We start from the raw sequence: 26419 nt of genomic DNA on the forward strand, positions 1-26419 counted from the left end.
AGAAAGAAAATTAATAAATACAGATGAGGGACATGTATGGTTACATGCAAAAACTAAAACTACAGATGTGGTGTGCATCTATGGTGCCCTGCAATGCATTTTCATTTAACCATACTGTATACCGTAAAGCAAAGATTATAAAACAGTGGTTCCCAAACTTTGGTCTTGCAGGACTTTTGGACTTCCGAAACCCAGAAGCCCTGGCCAGTTTGGCCAACAGTCAGGAATTCTGGGAACCGAAGTCCAAAATATATGAAGGACCAAAGTTTGGGAACCTTTGCAGTAAAACATACTCAGTTAATACCAAAAGGCTCTTTGAGAAATTAAGAATGATCACATTATGGGTTCTTACTTTCCAGATTTGGAAAGACACTATCCTTTCTGATACTAGAATTGTGAAGCTCTATGAGCTCTTAAAATACATACAACGCAGATCATAATTGGACCAAAATTTATTACCACACATTCTGTGATTATAGCTACACCGGTGCTGTCAAAACACAGAAACATTTTAAGGGTGCACATAAGTAGCTATTTCCCCAAACTGCTGGACTGTGATTGAAGTGGCCCCATTTCTAATGGGTCTGCAACCAGTAGATTTTGATCCATAGTTAAACTGAGCTGTAACATAAGCCAGAGAGCACCGTCAACACTATCATTTTTTTCTGGTGCTTAAATCCAATCCTGGACTGTCCTCTTCTATCCCACTGGACAAACAAGATGAACCAGAGAAACAGGAAGAAATGGACAAGGATGGACATATTCATGAAAATTAAAAGTGGTCAACCTTGTGTGGTATTGCCAAATGAGAATTGTCCAATAGAAATGGGGGAGGGGGGAGATGTACCTATTCAGCAGCAAAACAAGCCACCAAGTGTATGTGGGAGAGAATAAGATGCATGAACATGGCTTTGACATGACCTGTATATAAACTGTTAGTTCATGCTAGAGTGGGTCCACTAAATCAATGGAATTTACATCCCGTTCTCATTTATTATTTAAGTCTAATCAAGCTGGTGCTAGCAACTGGCTTTAGAGCCATAATTGAAGTCCTGCCATGCAGCCAGAGGTGCTGAAAATGAACTCCAACACCAGAATTCAAAAGAGAGTTTCCACAATCTCTGTATTTAAGTGACCACTGAAAGGTCCTAGGGCCTTATCACATGAGGCACTTACCACTGCCCAAATATTGTCCAAATGTTCCAGAAGTGTGTAGGTGGGTCATGCTTCTGAACCATCATTGAGGCATTTCATTGTGCTTCCGTGGACAAATCATTGCAGAGAAGCCATTTTTTGCATAACGGAAGATCCTGTTATTACAAAAAATGGCTTCTCTGTGAATGATTTGTCCATGCGAGAAGAGCAGGAGTGCTTTGGTGAGTTTCAGAAGTGCGACCGGTGATCCCACTTCTGGTACGTTTGGGCAACGTTAGCGTTAAGTACCTTGATTGATAAGGTCCCTAATGCCATCCTTTTCCACTCCTTCAATGCCATGCTGACTGGAGAGGGGAGGAGTTGTAGTCCACCACACCGGAAAGGCACCATGCTGGGGTAGCCCACTGAGAAAAAGAGAAGAAAAATTCTGAAACACATACCTTCTGCCACATCATCAGGTCCATCATAAGATTTGTCAATGGCAGCTCTGAAGCTCTCATTGCACCCTCTGCCACGGACCATGTGAGGCCTGGGCCTATAGAAAGGAAGATCATTCTTTTTTACTTCAGCAACAGCTGTCTGTAGACTCTCTAGAGAACTTGACTTCTTCAAACCCAGGGTTGGACCAACATCCTTGCCAGGAGATTCTGAATGAAAAGAATTGAGAAAAATCATTTAAACTACACAAAGAACTAATAAAACTACAAACATGCACATGTTTTAAAGAAGAGTTCCACTTGTGGTATGCCTATAAAATGTTGGAGCCCGCAGTCACACAACTGGAAGTCATCTTTTCCTCTCCAAAACTAACCAGAGCTTTTAAGTCTAATAAATTAGATTTGCAAATCTCTCAGGTATAGAAAGCATAAACCACAAAGCCTGAAGCATATGTTACTCAAAAATAGTACTACTATTCTGAGGCTTTGGGGAATCCAGAATTGTGGGGGCTAAGAGGAGCTATTCCATCAGGATTCCAATATAATTTCACTACTGACATGGGATTTTTATTTTTATTTAAAAGATGAATGAATATTGGTTTTGCAAAGGAAGTGACTCTTCTGCTAAAGCCACAGAAACCCTAAATTTGTTTGCCAATTATACTAGGATATATATATGTGTGTGTATGGTTCCTTTTTACTGCTCAGACTTTTCCTTTAAGGAAAAAAGAAAATAGAACTGTATATATTTTCCTCCATGAAACAATTTTAACCCCAATATTATAGCACAGAAGGGCATTTCTCAGAAATAAGTCAGAGTTCACAAACATGGAAACCCAGCCGTAGGTTTTAGGAATGAGCAAGGGGCACTGTCACGTCATGTGAGGACTCTGAAGAAGAGAACAGCAAGGGCCTTGGAAGACTGAGAGTGAACAATTCAAAAGGATTAGACAACCTCAGAGAACAAGGTGAACCAACAGAAGAGAAGCTACAGAGCAGGCTTGTACTGTACAATGCAAGCCAGAAGAAGGAAAAACAGAAGTATAAAGACAAAGAGAAGATGTCCTAAAAAGTGTCCTTAATACAGTTTAGTAAGGCCAACTGTAGTGTGGTAGTTTGAGTGTTGGACTAGGATCCTGGGAGACCAAGGTTCAAATTCCTGTTCAGTCTTGGAAATCCACTGACTTTGGGAAAGTCACAAAGAGAAAGGCAATGGTAAACCCTCACTCAAGAAATCTTGCAAAGAAACTTCATGATATGGATTGCTTTAAGTTAGGAATGACTTGAAGGGACACCACCACCACAACAACAGTCCCAGCAAAATGACACTTTATTGAGGATAATAATTTTATCAAGAAAACTATATAATTTCTGCATGTGAATGTGCTTGGGCATAGCAAATTGTTTTAAGGGCACCATCACCACCTGAGATGTCATCTTCTTTTTTCCTTGCACAATAAAAGAAAGGAATTCCCAATATCCACTTTTTGCAGCTCTTTCCCACCTCCATTTAAGAAAAAACTTAAAGTCTGCTCAAGTCTATCAGCAGAAGTAGGATGGAAGTCTCTGGCCAAACTGCTTCCCCTTCTGAAGAGCAGCTGGCACCAGCTTTTTTAGCTGATTGTGGACAACCAGCCATTTTAACTCCCCATGATATGTCTGTGTATATGAAGTTCCATGACACTGAAAGCCATGTGTGTTATTGCTAAACTCATCAAGGAGGAAGATGGTTAAAACTGAAAAAACAGTCCGGGTAAGAGAAGAGATGATGCGTGCCTGTAAAGAAAGACCAAAGAATGAGACCCAATGAAGGAAAGAGTATGGAGGATTGAGATGAGGATGCACTAGTCAATGGAGCATGTAAAGGAAAAGGTGAGGTAAAACAGACATAGGTTTATAAATAGATAAAGTACTACACAAAGTGGGAAGTGTGCTGAGGGAAAAGGCAAGGAAAGAGGAATGTGGTATGTTGGAATGGGTTAGCATAAATATGTAACTGTAAGAAACAGGAGACCTGTGGGGTGAGAAGAAACCGATGGGGGAGATGCGTAGTAGGTCTGGGATTTCAAAGGATATTGTGGCAACACAAAAGAAGACAGCAACAGGGATGGTGTACTGTGAGAGAGAAAAAGAGCACATTATGAGAAGCATAATACGAAATTTTACAGAGAAGACTTCAGAGATGACTAGTGACAGTGTTCAGACAGAGAGTGCTAAGAGGCACACAAAAAGGAAAAGGGGGCTGTGGGTAAAAAGATCACAGTACACTAAAAATGGAACAATTTCCTCCATGTTGAAACCCATTGGGTGGCCCCAAAACAGTTGCCAAAACTGAAAAAACAACCAACATAGAATTTGACCTTTTCCCCCCTGAATTAGAACAATATTCCTGTAAAGTAGAAGTATTCCGAAAGGGCTCTGGCCTTGTTACCTAGGTTCATTGCAAACTGATGCATCCAAAAGTGCAGGTTCTGCTACTTCCTGTTAGCACTAGAAGCAAAGTTCTCCTTTTTGTATACTGGATGTTAACAGAAAAGATGCTGCTGTTCCTCAAGAGTGTTTCCTTTGGAAAGTCCTCAACAATGTCTGTTAAACACTGTGGGACATTGTCAAAGTAGCATCATCCCTCCATAAAGTGGACACAAAAACTTCTAGCAAGGTATAATTAATTCACATTTCACTATAGCTTATTTAATTGTTTCAGTGCTATATCTTATTATTTCTCGCTTCAGCTTTCCTTTCTTTTCTGTCTGTACTTTTTGTGCTTAATTCCTCAATATATAGGTTTCAGGGGCTCATATTTTGCAATACATATGTGTCCGGCTACATGGCCTAGAGCAAGAACCAATTCTGCAGGTATCTGTTGCTACAGCAATGACTATTTATGAATGGCTATTTATAAAGGCTCTTAAACTTGCCAAATATGCAAGAACAAGAAAGCTAGATATACATGATGTATGAAGCATAAAATAAAATAAAGCATGCATAGTTGCAAGCATGAAGCAGGGTTTTGTGTGATTTGAGGTGAATGATCAACAAAACCAATGATATATCTAAGTTCCTCAAAACTTGTAAAATAAATTCAAAATCTTGTAATGATTGTTGTTCTGTAAAATATTTGGTAGTTTAAAGAGAGATAGCTGTGTGCACTCTTTGGCATAAATAAATGTCCAAAACAATATAAGAATCGCAAATTGTAGAATTATAATCAAAATAAAAGAAAGTGTGACAAATGAAACCAGATGGGGGTGGGGAACTATAGGATAAGCATTGCCACCAAACGGTAAAAGATCAGCCATATACAAAGCAATTTAACACTGTTGTTCCCTGGGGACTTTGACATCTCGTGTGCAAAAAGAAGAAAGAAAAAGGGAGAGAGGGAGAAACCAGTTTAAAGGGGAACCTGGTTGCTAGGTCACAAAGTGCAAGGTTCCTTTGTTCATTAATTGCCATTGTGGAGACTACCATTATTGCCGAATTAGCAACTGCTGAAATGGATTTTGAGCATCGCCTTGCTTGCAACATAAAAGGTGCTTAAAATTATTCAATGCATAAGCATCAGTAAGAGGTATAGCAGTGGCCATTTGAGGATGGGAAGGAACAACAGAAAAGGGAAGCATAATCACGGGAGAAGAAACAGATAAAGTAAAAGCTCTTCTGATCAGTAGGGTAAAATCCAGCCTGCTTTTTAGTGAGAAAACAGCTTTGATTGCTAGCTTTCGACAGGAAAATCACCACATCTCACACTATGATTCTTTCTTGCAGGGCTTAATTTGAGCCAGGGATGAGCCTGGAGATCAGCTTTCAGTGTTCTGGCTCATCCTTGGAAGTTAGTTCTGAGAGAGAGGGATGCGGGATAATAAGCAGAGTGCCCCTGAGCATGTGCAATCTCCTTTCTTTGTCCAATATTGCAGATTCCTCTAAAAAAAAGGGGGGGGGCAGAGAGTTCACAAACTAGATATTTTATTCTCTCTGTGGGCCTCCCACTAGTTCTAATTCTCAACAGAAGAAAATGAGTTGATAAACCTGACACAACCACATAACTGAATCCTTCTTGACTGAAACAATAAATAGACCAGGGGTAGGCAACCTGCGGCCCGCGGGCCGGATGCGGCCCAGCGAGGCCTTGGGACCGGCCCCAGCCCAGTCCTGCCGCCGATTGCCGCCGGGGCCTTTGGGGGGCAATTGTGTATAGAAGCCTCAGAAACATGCATTTATATTAACATTTTTAAAAAAATCAGCAAATTTTTTCGCGGGTCCTCCATTTTTTTTAAAAAAAGTGTCTTCCATTTGAAAATTTTGTCCTACATTTGTCCTGGTTTATTTATATATTTAATTTTTAAAAAACATTATTTAATTATTTATTTTTTGGCTTCGACCCCCCAGTTGTCTGAGGGACAGCAACCCGGCCCCCGGTTCAAAAAGGTTGCCTACCCCTGAAATAGACAATTAAACAAACAAATGCCAGCACACAGAAACCTGGTAATCAAAGCAAAATATAACAAAATCCCAAATCCGCAAAACAGTGTTAACTTTATGAGCGCAATGAACATGCACAAAATATAACTTGCAAGCTTGGGAAGCCTCACTTGCTTCTTTATCAGGCAATGGTGTTAAAATCATAGAGGAGACAAAAAGTAATGATGTCACAGGCCTACAATTTGTCTCAGATATTACTTCTGTTATCAGTTAAGATGGTCTGGAGACATATCAATGCAGGTAGACACATCCCCCTTCTTGGCCATATGAGGAGAGAAGGCAAAGGACAGTAAACATAGACAATGGAATTTCAAATCTATTAGCAGCAGCAAAGTAACCTCCATTGAGATCCAGGCAAGCTATGTCCCATGTGAGGCTAACTGCCCCATTCCTAGTCATAATATATTTTGTGTATTTTAGTTGGCCCTTTAAAAAATTGCTGTTTTGTGGATTTTGCTTTAAGTTGTATTTTGCTGCATGATCAACATGGCTACCCCTGAATTGGCAGTCAAAGAAAAGTCTAAGCTAGTTGTCGTGTCCCTGACAGATCAATTTCTTATGTGAAAGTGTTTATTTACCAGTATTTATGAAGGAATATTCAATGAGATGAGCTACTATTTGCAGGTTGAAGTTGTGTGGCCCACATGCAGAATGATCACATTTCTCCATTTTTTTCTTGGAGACCCCAGTTTACCAGGTGCAAGTTATGACAATGGGAATAATGACAAATAAGATGGGCTGCTCCCTTGGTTACATGACCTTTCCATGTCCTCCCCAATATTCCCTAAAGAAAGCAATCTGAGATCTGTTCACAGATTCACATAACACTGATAATACAGTCAAACCTTCATATCCATGGGGGATCTGTTCTGGGCCCCCTCCCCCAGAAGATAGGAAAAAATGCTGAACGTCAAATCCCATTGTCCCTATATGGCAGTGTGCCATGCATGCTGCTGCTAGTGGGGCCATATCACACATTTTCATTTGGGACAACAGGGCTTGGCATCTGCAGATGCTCAAATCGTGGATGGCAAGCCTGAAGATAATGAGGTCCAACTGTATTTATACAACACACATGGGACCTAGGAAGTGGGAATGAGAGTTAAAAAAAAACCACCCTCTGGTTTTATTACAAAATCAAGCAGATACTGATTAATATTTTTAAAACCTCAGTTTTTAAAATGTAAGTGAAATACAGTGTTGCCAACAAGCCTTGAAGATATTCCCTGGAATGTTTTACCAAAATTGAAAATCCCTGGAATTCCCCAATATTTACTGGAATATTCAGTCAAAATCCACAGAAAGAAATTAAATTCCCTGGATTCTGGGTAATTCCCCAGAAATTGGCAACACTGGTGAGATATAAATCTGCATTTATGGGATTGGCCTATGCATAGGCTTGTTAAGTTCAGCAGGAAGATGCAATTTCACATGTCCACCTCTCTGGCCGCCATAATATAGATGTCACAAGAAGAGAAGCAGAATTATCTTGTCATTCAGTATTAGTATTTTATTGACTGCTGAATTGTATTGTATTATTTTAATGATGTAATCCCGCTTCGATCCTTGGAAGAGGCAGGACATATAAATAAAAATTATTATTATTATTATTATTATTATTATTATTATTATTATTATTATTAAATCTCTGGACTTGAATGGCTCCTTTCCTTGATAATATAGTTGGTAATAATTATTGGAGTATTTTGACACTTATGGAATGGGTTATGTCAAGTCTCATGGAGAGCAAATGTGATACAAGTTTCATAGTCAACAGAAGTTGATAAACTTGTAAAGACAGGGATGAAGACATATGGCAGAAAAGATGATGTATAGATTGATGCCATATGCACATAATGACACTTGAGAGGTTTAGCTTCCATTAAAAGCAAATTCCATTCTTGCCTTTGAAAATATTATCAAGGATAATGTCACTCTTGGTGCACTAATGAAGGCAGATGGCTATGATCAGGTATCCTGGGTTCTATTATCAATTCTGTTTGACACATCTTTGGATTTTACAATTCAGGCAGTTTATAAATAAGGCTGAATAGCTGTGATACAATTGAGATGCACAAGACCCAATTGACTGCCAGATTGTGTTTCCTATCAACTGGAATAGGGAATGTATAGATCCATCAGATGGTTTTACACTGCAATCCATAGGCCTCACCAATGACTAGGATTATGGTGTTACACAAAAACGCAGGGTCCCTGGAGGGCACCCACAAACTGTATTCAATGGGGAAATTAATGTAGTTCAATAGGAACCAGTGAGGGGGCTTCAATAACTTAAAGCCAGGACTTTTTGCCTTATCAGTGTATCAGTTCCAAAGTCAAAGAACTCCTGAGGCAGGTTCCAAATTAGTTTAGTTTATTTATAAAAAGGGGAATCAACACACACACGAAGCACCCTCACACTCATACATTACACAATACAAAGATATAAAAGGTGGTAGCAGACAGTAAAGAATTTGTAATGGGGAATATGTACCAGTTCCAGAAGCCAGGTTCCAGTCTGGGGAAGGGCTGGGAGTTGAATAGGACTCAGTCTGCTGCTGTGTGGCACAGACAATAATACTGAGGAGTTAAGCTTGAATCTAACAGATTATCTGCCTGACTCCAAACTGGACTAAAGTGGAAGTGGGCATATTTATGGGGGTGAATTATGTCTTGAGGCAGGTGAGTGGATTTTGCAGGAATCCCAGAAACAATGGGATTCCCAGTAGATTGATGTTTTTAACTTCAAAGTTACAAAAGTAAAATAATCAAGCAGTGATAAAATTAAGGTAATCTCAGGGAATCTGGGACAGGATGAAGTGCTGGGAAATACAATGGAGGCTAGCAAGGAGATTGTCTTACTGCTTTAGGATGACAGACCTCTTTGTCTTTCCCCTTCAAGAGGAAATGCATATGACAAGGGGTTGGGAAGAAGCAATATTCACATCCATTAAGTTACAGGGCCCCTGTCCACATGCCCTCAGATGTCATGTGACCATTCATGAGAAGTTCACTTGGCTTTGCAAAGGGCATCATGACCTTTCCAGGATCATGCTTTTTGTCCTATGTGTAACTGCTGTTATAACAAAATATAACAAAATATTTATACCCTAAAATAGCCTGGGGTATGCAAGGTACACTAAGAATGGTCTTAAGGAAGACCACATATTCTTCACCCCTGATATACACTGAAACTAGGAACATAACCGCTGGCAGTTTTTCTTCATCAGTTTCAGACTTTTCACAAACACTGGCACAGGTCTGTGAATGCCAGAGCACCACTGAGGTTTCTCAAAAGCATTCCATCACCAATAACTTGAAAAAATATTGACAATTTTATTGAATAAATGTCCAGTATAACCTAAATCGAAACATTAATTTTTAGTAATAATAATATCTTTCCCCCTTTTTAAGCATCCCATAAGTACTTTTTTAAAAGTGGGTAGAGAACAGGAAAATACTACTACATTTATTTTAACAAGCAAACTCAGTCAAACACTTCATTACATCATTAAAGTTCTTGATAATGTACCAAAAATTACAGAACAAGTTGAACAGGCTTATGTTCTGTTTATGGCCTTACAATTTTATAGAGATCCTGTCAAAACTACATGTCCTACTCACTTGAATGAAAGTCAAATTTTTACCTCAGTCAGTTCTTTGAAACCTGCTACTATCTCCATTTATTTGGGATTATTACTGAAGGCTATGTCTGGTAGATTAGTAGTTGAACATTACGTTGCCCTTTTCCTCAAGCTATAAAATCACTTGATCTGACATTCTTTTACTGGCAACACTAGAAATTTCCAAAATTAAAACCTGCCAAGGAGTGAATATTTTGGAATTCAGATGAGAAATAAAGCTGCATGCTTTGTACACTCTTTCAATTATGCTGTTATGGATATAAAAAGGAACAAGGGAGACATGAGAACTCTATGGTATTGTACTAAGGAATTTAAAACATTATAGATGTGGAAAACATGTTCTATGGTTGACCACGTGGGAATCACATTTGGCTTGACTGAAAAGGCCAAAGGCCATATTTCATCTTGGATAAGGATCCTGTCATGGACAAATAGGTTCTGAGGAGGTCTAAGGATAGTCTTTAACAACAACAACAATATTAAAAGATATAGTATAACAAGCTATATTCATTAAGTAACACAGCCATGTTTTATTTTGCATAAGATTTTAACTACAAGAACAAATTATTGCAATGCATTCTCTAATAAGAACAATGGGATATTTTTTGTTTTAAGTGAACAATGTATAATAAATGTGGGGGGGGGCTGGCAGCCATATGAGAACTGCTCATCACATCACATATATTGGGCCAGAAAATCAAAAGAATCAATAAAACCAATATAGGGTTAAAACAACGTGGACAGGTTATGAAAGAAGAGCTTAAGAGAATAAAATTGGTCTTTCCAAATAGAATCCTAGAAACCCCTTAAGATATTTATAGAAATAAAATAATAGAAAACCTTCTCTTTCATACATATAACACATACTGTTTTTGTTTTAAAAAACAATCCTACATATTTATGGAATTGACTGTATTTCTATGTTAAGCTATACAGTTGCCAACTGCTGTAAAATTGCATTGTAAAGAAAGGAACCACCTGCCACTTACATGTTTATACAGAGTGATACTCAACAGTGCCTTCCAACCAAAATATCCTCAAGGTACAAGATCCCTTCTTATCTGGGAAGCTAAGCAGGGTCAAGCCTGGTTAGGACTTGGAATGGGCACTCACAAGGAGTACCAGGAGTTGCAGGCTAGATTTCAGAGGAAGGAAATAGAAAACCACCTCTAAGTGTTCCTTCACTTAGCATATACACTACTAAAACATATTTGACTGGTGGAATGGACTGGTGATCCCCACACTGACTGCTACTGGATGCAACCCTTTACAGACTGATGCCATCTCCCTATTCTTCCTTTACAACAAGAGGCAGGTTCTACACTGGGCTATTGACTGGCTTGTTGAATCCTTTCCCTCCTCGTTCCTCAGTCCCTACTCATCCTGTTAACTGTCATAAGCAAATAAGCAACCTGCAAAAATCAGATAATTCTGAAAACATTTGCTTCTGCGTCTTCATCAATTTTTTTTTACATCTAAGAATCATCATCTTTAAAAAAAATCAACCAAAGGTGAACAACTCCCTGATCCTACATATCACAGGCATGTCTTGGTTAGATACAGTGGTTGGCTAAATTTGGACCAACTTGTGGCTCTATCTCAACACTGCCCCTACATTGAACTGAACTGAACTGAAACTAAGCAAGCCTTGAAGCTAATTCTTAGTTGGCAACAACTGTATTTTAACTACTCCAACAATCGGAATGACTTGTTGCTCTGCTTTTTGCATTAACTATACCTTATGACAGTGACAACTGCTTTTTCAAGTTCTTAACTCTCTCACTCGCTCTCACTTTCCCCCTCTGACACATACACGCACATATATTTTTTAATAGTTATCGGAGGCATTTTTCCCTTGCTCCTCAGATAGAAAAAACAGAGCATCTTACAGAGATTAAGAACCCAACAGTTCATAGCCTCAGGCTTACAGTCTAAAAGACAAGACACAAAAGGAATAGGATTGGAAGGGTGGAGGAAAAAACAATATGAGGCACTAGTATTTTGTTAAGAAGCTCTAAGAATTGTTGCTCTTTCTAGCTGGGAAATGTGTGTGAGCCTTGCTTGGTCAATGTATGAGTTAGACTGGCATTCCACTGCCATAATAATCTTCCTTGGGGGCAGCATCCCAGTGGCCCTTGGTACTCTGGCACAGTGTGCTTCCCTTTCAGCTCTACAAGTGCTCATGAAACTAATTCCAACACCTCTACACCATGTAAATAGGCAAATAAACAACCATTAAAATGACTGCCAGAAGAGACAAAGCATCCCAGGAGATTAAAGGGACATAAAAGGCAATCTAAAGGGACAGCAACATAAGACCAGTGGGCAGCAAGACTGGTGGTTAATGACTGAGAAACTAAACAGAGCCAGTAAATTAGCAAGTGCTAGAAATACTGACATTTTAATTTATCTTTTATGGTAATTTCTTTGTATACTCCAGCTAGAAGGTGCTTCTGGGAGTCAGCTGAGAGGAATGAATTTGTGTAAGACAGGTTATTTAACTATCTAAATGTTAAAAGGATATAATGAGATTACAGCCATTCCAGAAGAGAAGAAAGTTGAATTAATTGTACACCATACATTTCCTTCGCAAAAAGGTTGCATGCTCCTCCTAAAAAAAGTAGTATTTCGGCAAAACCCAATGTGATACCATGATGACACTTATGCCCGTCCTGTTCAAATATGCAGCAGGGACACTGCACCCTTTCTTTACCTTTAAAATGTATGTGTAAATGTAAACAGTATGCCTTATGTTGCTTTGCTTTATTGTTTGGCACTATTCCCTGCAGCCTTGTTTTGCTGAGGTTGAGCCTTCATTGCTGATTAACAGCAAGGATCTATTTCTGACTGGGGCTCAGCAACTTGGATATAATTTAAAATACAACCCAGAATGTATCCACTGTACTCCTGACATGGAAGCTTCTGGCTGTCCTTTACTGAGCAATCATCCCACCAGTAGCAAATGTCTGGGGCAAAGAAACCTAACTTCTTTCCACAGAAGAATTTTATTTTCCCCTTCCTTCCCAGCCACAGTCCCCAATGATGAAATATTTGGTTCTAGCGTAACCTCGCATTAAAAAATATGCCTCTTTTATAGTTGCTGGCATGGTGGTGCTTTGAGTGGCTAAGGTGTACAAAAATACAGGAAACATCACAAAAAGAACAGATTATCCCACGCCAAGTGAAAAGTGCCCTTCCTTCCTACATGGATCACATTTAAGTTTCCTCCCCACTGCCAGATGCTGACTGTACAAAATGAAAGACTCTTTTACTCTTATAGGACTATTTGCATATGCTTTTGCCATGTATGTCAAAGCTGGTATCTCATTGCTCTTCTGCTTGGAACTTTTTATAGGGTAGCAATAGCATTAGTAAGTACATTTCTATACCGCTTATTAGTACACTTAAGCACACCCTAAGCAGTTTACAACAGGTAGAGAAGGATTAGAGTATTTGGCTGCAACATCCTAGAACCAAAGGAGAGGAGTTCTATGTTCTCTTCAGTTGTCACCTCTCTTTCATAACAGGTCTGCCAGAGATAAACAAGAATAACTCCCCTCGCCACAAGTCAAAATGCTTTCATGGTAAGTCCTTTGGGAGCCAGTAAACCTCACAGAGGCGCGTTACAGACTGCTGGATTGCGGCGGTCTGCTGCCGCCGCCGCTTGCACCGTCCGGGAGCCACAGTCTTTAAACGGCGCGGCTCCCGGACGCTGCCGAGAAGGAGAACGGAAATCGCGCTCCTTCTCAGGCCCCGGAAGAGGCGCCGCAAAGCGCAAGGGGTGCATTTGCGGCATCATTTCCGGGGCGACACGTGCGGATACAACGCGTCCAGCACGTAAATATGGCGGTGCCCGTGTGTATAGGGCGCCGCCATCTTTACGCCCCCGTCATGTGCTAGGGGTGAGGCCGGTATGGATGCTAGGTCCTCGGCCAACCCCTAGCACGTGACGGGGGCGTATTAAAGGCCTGTCTATAACGCGCCAGACAAACTAGTTCCAGATGGCACTCCTATAATGTTAGGTTTCTGAGCTTGGAGGCCGCTGTGCAAAGGGAGGGGGTGGTCAAGGGATAAATGAAAGTGAAGTGAAAGAGAAGGAAAGCTCTTTTTTTGCCAATAATCAGAAAGAGAAGAAGCAGAAGTCTCTTGTTGGTGAATCCAGGGATCAAGCCAGGCTTTGCAACCAAGTTTTATATAAGCCAGGTTTTACTACAAACTCTCCTCTGGCTAACTGCTGTCCAAGTGTTTTCTTGAATGTCCTGCTTGCTAATTTGTTATCTTCTCTTGGTGACAACACAAAACTTCAGTAACTATGTTATTGCCCTTGTACTGTGAGCTCAGTTTCTGATGATATCTGTGATGTGAGAAGCTGCATAAGCCTGAGTGAAATCAGCCACTCCCAGCTCATGCATTTTGGGTGGGGAAGCTTTCAATATAAAAACGACAGGCTTGTCTGTTAAAAAGTGACTAGGACCAGTTAGAAACAGAGTTAGGGTTAGGTAAAAATAGAACTAGGAAGGGGCAGATAGGTATGGATTAAATCTTGACAAGATCAGATTGAATAGGGCCAATTAGGAAGAGGGGATTGGATGAGATCTAAATAGGGTCTTTGGGAGCAGAGAATGTAGAGAGGGAAAAGTGCTATTTTGATTGAAATTGAGGCAATATAGTGTGGATATGTGTAAGATATATATAAATTATATGAGAACCAGCATGGCATAGAGATTTGATTGTTGTACTATTGACTCTGGAAACCAGGATCTGAATCCCCTCTCTCAGAGGAAGGTAATGGTAAACCTCCTCTAAACAAACCTTGCCAAGAAAACCCCATGATAGGTTCACTTCAGGGTCTCCAGGAGTCAGAAATGGCTTGAAGGCACAGATCATCATCATCATCAACAACAACAACAACAACAACAATATTATAGAATACATATAATATTTATATAATAAATACAATACATTTTATATTTGTTATAGTATGAATTATAAATAATATATCTTCCTTATTTTTATTTTCCACCTCTGTGTAACTCATTTAAAATTTAAAAAGGAAGATCCAGTCATGTTTTACCACACTGAACACATCAGTGACCAACACATCCATTTGTTTAATATTATGATTACCTTGAGGGTCAAATACGAGATTCAGGGAGGGATCTTAAGGAGTTAGAACTGCAGGGCCTACCTGAATGAGGCATCCATCACCATATTAAAGTTAATAGCATTTTACTTCACGGCTGATTTGTAGGGCTTCCCTTGAAAGACACATAGAAAGATACCATGACCTTATGATTCACCTATCTACTCCTAGGTTGTCTCCATTGACAGTGGGTGACCTTCTATCAATGAAAGGTTAATCAATGATACTGTAAGAAACAAGATGATTGTCTCAAGCAAACAAAAGAAAAGGTAGATGTATGGTTCCTTTGTTGTATTGTGATGAACAACAAATATGATATTATGGAAACAAATGATTTGATTATTTCATGGTACAGGTATGTGAAAAAGAAATTACCTATTGGGCTGACTCCATAAGGAATACATAATTTTTAAAACTGTGTATTAAGGAAAGTCTACATGACTGTGCTTACATTTCTGGGGTCTATGAACAGGAATATATAAATATGTTAATTAAACAAAATAGTAACAAACTTTAGATCTGTAGAATAGTAAACAAAGTTTAGATAGTCAGGAGGTTTGTTTGAGACCAACACAGGCAACACCAATAAAGATTCAAGGAAGAGGCAGAGATAGCTTTGAGAGCAAAACAGGGAAATTTGTATCTCAGGGAATAGTTAAGTTCTAAGACCTAACATTGTCATCTGAAATTGTTTCTCAGCTCTGCAGAAACTGTTGCCTACCACAGCCTCTGTAATATTGTTGTAGTAGTGTAAATCCCAGAGCCAGCATATCTAAAGATGGGGACTGAGGGGAGTTAAAATCTAAAAACAGAAGTGAGAATAGTTTCTTACACATTTTCTTGAATGAAATTAAAAGATACAGGTGCACTGAATGTCTTCAGCATCTTTCTGAATTTCTAACCACCAGGTTTCTCGTTTCAAACCCATGTGATACAAAGCAACCAGGGAGCCCGTTGTGAACACTGAATAGCCTGTCTGACATTGTGCCACTACTAAAAGGAAAAGTAAGATAATTCAGAATAACACCTATACTACCCATATGTGTCCTCCCTACAGATTGGGATGTGAAGAGAACCGGGGCTTTAGTATGTATCAGGGGAGAAAGGAAAGTGTGGCTGCTATTGTTGCCCACTGATATCTCTCAGGCAGATTGCTACCACGCATGTACAGAGATTATTCCTTGCCTATGGGTCCACCTATTGCATGGCTATCTGCCATCCTGGCATGACTGGAACCCTCTTCATTTATACAACCCAAGACATTGGTTAAATAGTGCAGTAGTTTGCCCCAATTCCTGCCCTATGCCAGATGCCTAAAACTGTATGTACGTTGGGGGAGCTGTTTGGACACAACCTCAGGAGAAGGACAGTACATAAGCATTTAGAAATTTAGGTGGTTCCCAGTCACAAAAGAAACCAGTAGAATACTCATAGTGTTCATTTTATTTCTAAGAACTATACTGACGGTTTGGTAAAATCATTAAGATTCCCCCCTCCCCTCCATTTGCCCCACTTCATCATTACTCATGTAGGTTTTCAGGCATGATCTCTACAAAGATACTAAAAATTATCTGGGACAGAGGGATTTCAATATTCATCACACTGTTTAATTTGCACTCTTCAACTGAATAGCTATCAGGAGCACTCCTAATGTTATGGCCTTTTCAACACGGGCTCATTTAGAAAACATGGAGAGAATTATGAAAGGCTTGATAAAAGTAAAGAAACATGCTAAACCTCTTACACTCAAAAATTAGTGATAACGATTATCTTTTAGTTGGTCTTTTGCCTTAAGCATAGGATCCTAAATTGGAAACAGATATAAAAGGTCTGCATAACATTATGCTTGCCTCCCCCACACCCCAGTATTAGAATTCAAAGTCTAGGGAATTTGATAAATTATCTGATTAAAGGCTCTCATTATAAGCTTGAGCTTTGCTAATATGCAAGTTTTTCCTACCACCTGCCTATATATAATGGTGGCACTGTGCTCTCTACTATATTTATACAAAGTGGTGCATCCTGGAACTTGGAAGGGCAAGAAATGATTATTTTACAGGCCAATATTTTAGCCAATAGAGGTTAATCTAACCAGTAGTTAAATGTAGTGCTGTAGTATCTAGGGTGGCCATACATCGTCTCGGCCAGGCATGAGTGTGGACAAGGTGGATGGTGAGTTAGGCTGAGAGGAGCACTAAACTGAACTGGGGGAGGAGGAAAGCTGAGCTCAGTGATATTTTTGTTTTGTTTCTGTTTTGTAAATTTACTGTTGTGGAAACTGTTGTATTTACAAATGTAGAATCAGAATCATAGAAAGTTAGTTTGAGAAGTCCGACCCCTTGTCATGTAGAAATACATAACTAAAGTATCCCTGAAAGATGCCCATCAAGCTCCAAAGGAGGATAGTCCACCACTCCTTACACAGTCTATTTCACTTTCAAATGTAAAGCAGTTCTTCCTAATATTTAGGTGGAGTCTCTTTCCTTGCAATTTGAATCCATTGGTTTATGTTCTAGTGTCTGGAACAGCAGAAAAGCCGCTTGTTCCATCTTCTACAGCACCTTCCTGCAGGACATTTTTAAAGTTATTATGTCACATCTTAGTCTTCTCTTCTCCAAACTAAACATACTCAACTCCCCAAGTCATTATTCAGAAGACTTTACCATTACTTTTGGCCATAACACAATCTCAGAAGTACTGCTGATAGTTGTAACAGGTTTGTTTGTCTTAAGGATTTATATCCCACCTTTCTCCAACAATGGGATTCTTTCTTTCTGTTTTAGGTTGGGGTTATTTCTTTTTCTTTTATGATTTCAAGAGGCCCTTCACTGGAGGCAGACATCTTCCGCATTAATGGAAACTGGATTGTACTGCTGCACTATGTTGAGCACTTTCACATTTCACACTATTGTTGCATGAAGGACCCATGATTTGAGAAGGGTGAAGGAACATATTCCCATCTTTGTTCTGCAACTGGCTGCACAGCTGTGCTTTGTGCTTTCTATGTCCCAGAGCTCAAGGAAGAGAATTTTCAGTGGGAGCCTCCATGAAATCAACAACTCTATGAGAATTCTTCTCTAAGAACCACACATAACATCTGACAGAGACTATACAGGGATGGCAGAAGTGGAACGGGAATGTTCTGAATGTAAAGCAGCAAGTAACAGAGAGAGACCTCCAGGACCTTTTCATAAATGATGCTGAGGAAAAACTGGGGATGAACGGCTCATTTTACCTTGATATGTTTTGCAACTCTGCACAAACCATGCCAACTTAGTAGCACTGCAAAGCTGCAATTTACTCCAGACCTCCCACAAATCAAGGGGTTCCATGCCTCACCTCAGTTTCTGTGCATATCCATGGCCTCCACCCTCATCCTGCCACATTTGCCCCAGCTTCCATAAACCTTGAAGGGAACCCTAAAAATGACTTATTGGGGTGGGTAGGGAGTCAAATGTACTTCTCCCTCAAGGTGCTATTTATCTTGAGGTCAGCCCTCTGCATCTTATTTCACAGAGATAACTCTCTGTATGAAGGACTGTCAGAAGACAAATATATTTGAGAGTTAGGTATACTTTGAGTGTCAAAATGTAATTAGCTTTAGCTATTAGCTACTTTAATATATTATTGAAAAGGAAAATAGCTTTGAAATTTTGTAGAGTGGGCTCTTCTTATCAGTGGGGGGTTCTGTTTTGGACCCCCCCCCACCACAGATCGCAAAAACTGTGGTACCTCAAGTCTTGTGGTATTCAATGGCAGTGAATGTATGAGCAGCTGCTCCCCTGGGATAGCATGCATGCACTATCATTGAAATCAATGGAGTTTGCTGTTGGTGGATGGCAAGCCTGTGGTTGGTGCAGGTATAGGTGTAGCAATAATTTAAAGCAAATATATGCATACATTTGTTTTTATAATTTGCACTTGTAGAAGATGTAATTATTGAACAGAATGTGCATGATGAAGCTGTTTAATTTTTTTTTTGTAAAGGCCTCTCTTTGAAAGTATCATCTGTTTGAAGGGTTGCCCAATCCAAGTCTGGTTAAAGACCAAACACTCTAAGAAGAGATAGCAGAGGCCTTGAAGTTCCCTTTCAAAATCATGTGAACAACAACTGAACATCCACACAGTTCACTTGGGGTCCCTTCACACTACAGGGTTGTAGCTGTATGATTCTATTTTAACTGCCAGAGCAACAATTTATGGAATCCTGGGATTTGTACTTTGGTCAAAAGCATAAAGGAGTTCTCTGGCTGAGAAGTCTTAAATGCCCCTTCCTAAAATACAAATCCCAGGACTCCACACAATGGAACCATGGTTGTTAAAGGAGAACCACAGCACAAAATCTGTGTAGTGTCAAAGGGCCCCTTGGTCACTGTCTTCCCATTATGGTGAGATATACAGTATTTCTATTAAAATTGTAGTAATCATTTTAAAATGTGCTATATATTGTGTTGTGTGCCTACAAGTCGTGACCCTAAGGTGAACTTATCATGGTGTTTTCTTTGCAGGTTTCTTCAAAAGGGGTTTGTCATTGCCACCCTCTGAGACTGAGAGAGTGTGCCTTGCCCAACGTCACCTAGTGGGTTTACATGGCTGAGCCGGGGTATGAACCCTGCTCTACAGAGTCTCATAGCTAAACTACTTCACATCTCTCTCTCTCTCTCTCTCTCTCTCTGCAAATTGGTGCATGCTTTTGTGGTGATACATTTTCCTCCCTTAAAAATGTGTAAGTGGCCACACAGCAGTACTGGAAGAAGACAGATGAGAACATATAACTGATGACAGCCATACTCTGCAATCTCCTACTACCACAGTTTTTAAACAGTATTTTCCCTTAGAAACTGAAATCTTTCACCAATTAAAACTGCTTGTCATCAAATATTGGTTATTTTATGTGTCTCTTGCACAATGCTAATGAGATGTGTGCTGTAACTGAATTAAAAGTACAACAAAAATTACTCTGAAATAAAAGTTGAGGGAAAACATATTGTAGCTTTCAATTAAATGTGTGAGCCAAGTTAGGTCTCCCTGAAATCCCTTCATTTGGTGGGGGAGGGGACTAACTAATTTCTTTCTCTGATATTTCCTGATAATTTTATATCATGTATTGGCAAAATGTGCTGCTTCTTGATGCTGTTGGACAGAAACCCCCAGGAGCCTGGTGTTTCATAGAAGGAGCAGTATGAAACTATCTCTGTGTAGAGAGAACCACAGAGTATACGAAGTGCATGCCTGGGTCATGGTGCTACTTCTAAGAAATCTACTCAATTGTCTCCAAGGGAGAGTCTAACTTGGAATGACTTGGTTTGTATAACCTTTTGGTGCACATTTGAAGCTCTCTCTGGACTAGTGTCTCACAATCTTTGTTTCCCCCCAGCCTCAATCTATGAGAAGTGTGCCATTTTCTTTATATATATATAAAAAAACCTGTCAGTCACTATTGTACAATATCATTATTGTAGATCTAGGAAATAAAGCCTGCTAATCATCTTGTATGGAATAATCTTTAATCACAAACAACGAAGAACTGTGGCAACATCAACACTTATTGTACGTTTTGGTGGACTAGTATAGTGGGCTGGCTGTACTGCAGGGCTAGCCATATGCAAACTCAAGCACCCATGGATCACCCCAGCCAATTACTATCCATGGCAGCACATGCACATGGCCAATCCGACACAGCCATGTCGCTGCCCATTAACTAAAATAGAACTTGAGCATGCATGTTTTTTTCCCCTCATCAGTAGGGCCCCCCAGAACCAAACCCGCACAGATGGGAAGGGTGTGCTGTGCCATGTTGAGACACTTGCAGTGCCACCCTCAGTTGGCAGGTATATTTATATAGGTGAAAAGGGATTCAAGGGAAGAGGCAGAAGAAAGTAGAATCAAAAATTGCTATTCGGCTGATATCCTAATACTTATTCACATCTACTCCTCATTAGAATAACTCCTTTTCCTTTTTTTCTACATATGGAAACTCAAAAACCTTTGTTAATTTTTAAAGTGTGACCAAAAAATACTCTCTTCTTGTTTCAATTACCTGAATTCTCTGGGGGGGGGTATGCACATATAAATTTCAGAGGAAAATATTGTAAATAGGGAATGCAAAATAAAAGAGACCATTGAAACTCCAAACCCTTCCCACTCACCAGGCTGTAGTAACCATACCATGCATTAGCATTTCACTGTCAGGAAGAACAGGGTTTCCAGATTCATAATGGGGTCAGGCTCCTATACTTTTAATGATTGTGTAGAAAAAACTGGACAAGATCCTGACTAGATATATCATTGAATAAGAAAAGTTGGGATTATCTGTGTCAAGGAAGAACATCTGCAGTCTTGAAATCTATTCCAGTTACTTTCTGTAGTCATGTAATTAGTAGCTAGAGGTTGCACATTTTGGCTACTTTGGCAATAAAATATACCAAAATGTAATCTTTCCTAAGGTGCAATGGTTTAGGCTAATAAGGAGTATGTTGAGATACTAACACATGTGATTAAATTCAACTGTTACTCTTGAGTCATGTATGTGGCTGCATTAGAGACTTATATAAAGTCTTAAATACAGTGGGACCTCAGTGTCCATGGGGGATCTGTTCTAGACCCCCGCTACAGATATCAAAATGAAGAGATGCTTAAGCCCATGTTGTACCCAATGGCAGCACATGCACATGGTTGCACCGTCATTAGGGACAACAGGACTTCAGGTGAAGTCCAGTTGTCCCTAAAGGCGGCACAACCACATGCATGTGCCACCACTAGGGACAACAGGGGCTTGCTGTCCGCAGATGCTCAGATCCATGGATGGCAAACCATGGACACTGAAGTCCCACTGTATAACACAAAACCTCATAAACTTTTAAAAGGAAATTGCTCCATAGATTTTGTACTACAGGAACCAATTAAGAGTGAAAATTAGATTAGGATTTCTTTTTCTTCTTCTTCTTGAGTGATTTGCTTATGTATGGGAATCTGTTTCCTTGAAAATAGTTATTAATATACAACCAATTAAGTTCAAATGTACCCTGCCAATTTTCACAGAAAATAACCTTTCAAACCACAAATAAGCAGCTGTGAGATAAAGATGGCTTTAAGCTCTGTTTCCAGGAATTATGAAAAGGATCGCCACAATGTGGGGAAAAATTAAGGTAAGGGGGAATAAGGTTAAAAGAGAATTGAGTTTTCTAGTTTGTATGCACATGTAAATATTATCAGACTCCTCAGATTTATCAGAATGAGCTAGTTGCCTTGAATCCCATTTTGAGAGAAAGGTGGGATATAAATCCCTAAAATAAAATAAAATAACCCTTGTGCTTTATTTTTCTGATCAGTGAATTCAGGAGGATTCAAATGTTCATGGGTGCACTTTATGAGGGATCCCTGCTCCTCACAGCTGACCAGAAGCCGCTTTAATTTAAGAAGCTCTAAATATTGTTGCCATGGGTGACAAAGGAACATAGACCAAGGCAAAGCTTCACTAATAAAAAGGCTTTCAACAGGAGTCCAACCTTTGCTTGCTCACAAGTAAAGTGAAAATTTATGGCTTTTAAAATACAAGTTCTGAAAGAGGTCAGGTTATATGGCTGCCAGTAATAAAAGAAATCAATATGGCAGCACATCTGAAGAAGCGGACAAACTAAATAAACACTTCATCCTAATCTCCTCAGACCTGAATTAAGAGAACATAAAGTACTGTGTTTATTTTGCTTGCCCTTTATCATTCGGCTACATTGCACTGCCTGAATCTTCACCGTTCAACACCAGGTGAGATGCTAATATTTGCCAGCCGTGAGACAATTAAACTCCACGTCAAATCCAAGCCATTAACCTTATCACAAATCCACTAGTACATGAACATGTTACAAATATATCCAAGGCTATAAAAGTGACCAGACCCACTACAGTATACTAAAATTTCCCAATATATAGAGTGCTAGTGGTTCAGAAACCATGAAAACAACTTTTCTATTAACAAGTTCAGCCCCGTGCTACTTTATCAAAGTCCAGTTCTTGTGGGGTTACATGAGTTACACTAACTCCTATACCAAGATTCCATTATTGAAATAATGGTTAGGGCCAACCCACATAACCTGTCCCACATACATACTGTGATAACATGCAGCTTCATATGAGCAATTAGACTAAATGATTTCAGGCTTCACCCTGAAATGAGTTTTTTCCCCATTAGATTTGCAAAGATGTGAAGATACCAGTGCTGGATCAAAACTGCAAACACAATGGCATGAAACAGATAGTTGTTTTCATTGCTCAGTGAGCCTCTTACCTCACAAAATCCAGCACAGGGAAGTTCCACTTGAACACATAAGGAAGGTAGATACACATAAACTCCTGAGAGCTTTTAGATTCATTGCTTCCTAATTTAACTGTTATTGAGAGAAGGCTGGGTAGTAAAAGCTCTATCCAAGATTTTGGCACAGGATGATAACAGGACCAAACTAATAATAAATAATAAAAATTTTACTTGTACACCGCTTTTTGTTAAAACAATCAAAGCGTTTGACTGTGCTTGTTAAGAAAATGAATGGAACAAGCAAAAGTGCACTATTTCTCTTCTGCGACAAGTCAAACTAAAAAGTTTTAGATGGCATCAGCTTTCATGGACTGTACTACTTCATCAAATGCATGGAGTAAACAATTTGAAGACTGAGGAAACACTTCCCACTCATGTAGCTGGAGAAACTTTGGATCTGTTCCTGTTTAGAAACCTAACTATTGAACTGGTTCAGGTTATAGATGCAGGGATGTTGGATCATTTTCTGGTGTTCTGTAAGATACCACCTGTGTCTCCCACTGTTACAAAACTGAAGCATTGTCAGGACTTATCTAGGATCTTTCTGGAGTTCTTCTCTCAAGCCTTCAGTGAGTTACCCAGTAACATCTCAGGTCCAACCATGGAGTAGTGGAAGAGTGGCCGGATTACCAGAATATCAGGGAATGAGACAGAGCTGGAAGAAATTTCAGCAGACCAGAGGTTTGCAGTGGATGCACTAAATCCAGATGATCTGGCTAATCAATCAACTGTAACAAAGAAAGCAAAACAAAAACTGCCCTAGAAGTTCTGGCACCATCAAAAACATACCTAGTTACACAGCACTGACCAAGACCTTGGCTGCATACAGAGCTATTGTCTATCAGTTGGAAAGGTAGTGAAGACAGAACCCATTGGATGAGCTGGATCAAAGCCCAATGACTGCCTGTGCAATTTATTACTCTCATTAGACAAATCTCAACAATCTTATCTACAGGAAAAGATTCAAGCTCAAGCCCTTATGCCTCATCAGTACCTTTAGTGGTACCTTTAGTGTTCTCTTTTAGTGTTTTGTTCTTGATTATATATGTCTGATGTTATGTCCTTTGGTGAAGACTCTTCACTGAAGAGGGCTTTATAAATACATGTTGTTGTAATAGTTGTGAGGTAGGCTGTGGTGCAGATGCAGGGGAGTTAAAACAGAAAAAAGTACCAGGAGACTATGATCTTTAGTTTGATTGTAGAGAGGAAATGAGGCAGCACCCTAGCACAGATAAGGAGAGTAACACATGTATTGAGATTAACAGTCTTTGTCCATCCAAACATAAGAGGCAGAGCTTAACCCCCTCAGCAGGGACAGAGGAAATAGAAATGAAAAGAAAATTGCTTAAACAGTGGTCGTAAAACAAATAAGACCTGAGTGATAATACAGACAAACCTGTACAGAGATGCTGAGCATATGTACTGAATTTATAATCTTTGAAACTCTTGATGAATTCACGGACTTTCAAAAGAGAAAATCTTAACTGCTGCGGATACTGAGGTGGTCTACATCACCACCAGGTAACACTGGTGCATCTCAGAGCTCATTTTCTGCCTGCAATGTTCTAAGCCAGACTACCAGAAAAAGAAAAATAACAAGCAACCAAACAAACAGAATGTGGTCAAATATGAAAAATGTGAAAAACTTGAAAAATGTTTTAAAGGCTAAACAGTATAGCAGTGCTGGGAAGGGGGGGAGCTATGATTTATTTAAAAAGTGAACTGCCATATCTGTAAGCTTCCATGGGAGAAAATTTCTTTCTCTTTTGCCAAAAAATAGTTAGTCCAGGGCATCTAGAAGGAAGGGTCAAGAGCCCCAGAGCCATATTTTGCGCAAGCTTGATCTCCATGAAGATTCCTCACAAATAGAAACCATCAGGAATACTACCCAAAATGTGGCTACCACACATTTAGCCACCAAAATCTGCCACTGTGTGTGTGTTTATTGACTTATGGTGACTCCATGAATTTCAAAGGGTTTTCGTAGGCAAGGAATACTCAGGGATGGTTTCACCAACTCCTTCCTCCAAAATATAGCCTACAACACCTGGTATTCATTGGCAGTCTTCCATCCAATTACTAGCTAGGGCTGATCCTGCTTAAGTTCCAAGGTTTATTTTTTTTGCAAAAAAGCTAGTAAAATGTGGCCTAGACAGTGCTACTGTTAGATGGATTTGTAATTGGTTGACTAGCCAAACCCAAAGGGTGCTCAGCAATGGCTCCTCTTCTTCTTGGAGAGAAGTGACTAGTGGAGTGTCACAGGGATCTGTACTGGACCCAGTGCTAGTCAACATCTTTGTCAATATCTTGGATGAAGGAATAGAGGGCATGCTTATCAAAATTGCAGATCACATCAAATTAGGAGGTGTAGCCCAGAGGACAGGATCAAATTTCAAAATGACCCTAACATATTATTGAACTGGGATAAAGCTAGCAAGATGAATTTCAATAGGAACAAATGTAAGGTCCTACACCTAGGCATAAAAAATGAAATGCACAGATATAGGATGGGAGACATCTGGATAGACAACAGTTCATGTGAAAGGGATCTAGTAGTCTTAGTAGACCACAAGTTGAACATGAGTCAATAGTGTGATGTGGCAACCAAAAATGGCAACGTGATTCTTGAGTGCATCAACAGGAATATAGTGTTTAGATCAAGGAAAATGATAGTACCACTGTATTCTGCTTTGGTCAGGCTTCACTTGGAATACTATGCAGATTTGGGCATGACAATTCAAGAAAGACATTGACAAGCTGAAACATGTCCAGAGGAGGGTGACCAAAAAGGTGAACAATCTGAAAGCCATGCCCTATGAGGAGCAGGTTAGGGACTTGGGAATGTTTAGCCTGATGAATAGAAGGTTAAGAGGAGACATGAAAATCATGTTTAAATATTTGAAGGAATGTCATATCAAAGAGCTGTTTTCCACAGCTCCGGAGAGTAGGACATGGAACAATGGATGCAAACTACAGGAAAAGAGATTCCACCTCAACATCTGGAAGAGGTTCCTGACAGTAAGAGCTGTTTGGCAGTGAAATACATTTCCACAGAGTGTGGTGGAGTCTCCTTCTTTGGAGATTTTAAAGCTGAGGCTAGATGGCCTTCTGTTGGGGGTGCTTTGATTGGTGTTCCTGCTTAGCAAGGGGTTGGACTCAATGGCCCCTGTGGTCTCTTCCAACTCTATGATTCTATGATAACATTAACTGGCTAGGACTAATGAGAGCTGCGGTCCAATAAGAGCTGAAG

The 26419-nt window shown here is 39.7% G+C and overlaps 1 protein-coding gene across 1 annotated transcript in view; it reads right to left on the reverse strand.

Moving 5' to 3' along the window:
- PARD3B (par-3 family cell polarity regulator beta) overlaps positions 1-26419 on the reverse strand; it is a 313146-nt gene that overhangs the window by 831 nt on the left and 285896 nt on the right. Inside the window, exon 17 of the mRNA XM_042474689.1 lies at positions 1596-1802. Within this exon, the coding sequence (XP_042330623.1) occupies positions 1596-1802 (207 nt within the window). The remainder of the gene's footprint in view (positions 1-1595; positions 1803-26419) is intronic.

This window comes from Sceloporus undulatus, chromosome 1 (assembly GCF_019175285.1).
Source record: "Sceloporus undulatus isolate JIND9_A2432 ecotype Alabama chromosome 1, SceUnd_v1.1, whole genome shotgun sequence".
Taxonomy (NCBI): Eukaryota; Metazoa; Chordata; class Lepidosauria; order Squamata; family Phrynosomatidae; genus Sceloporus; species Sceloporus undulatus.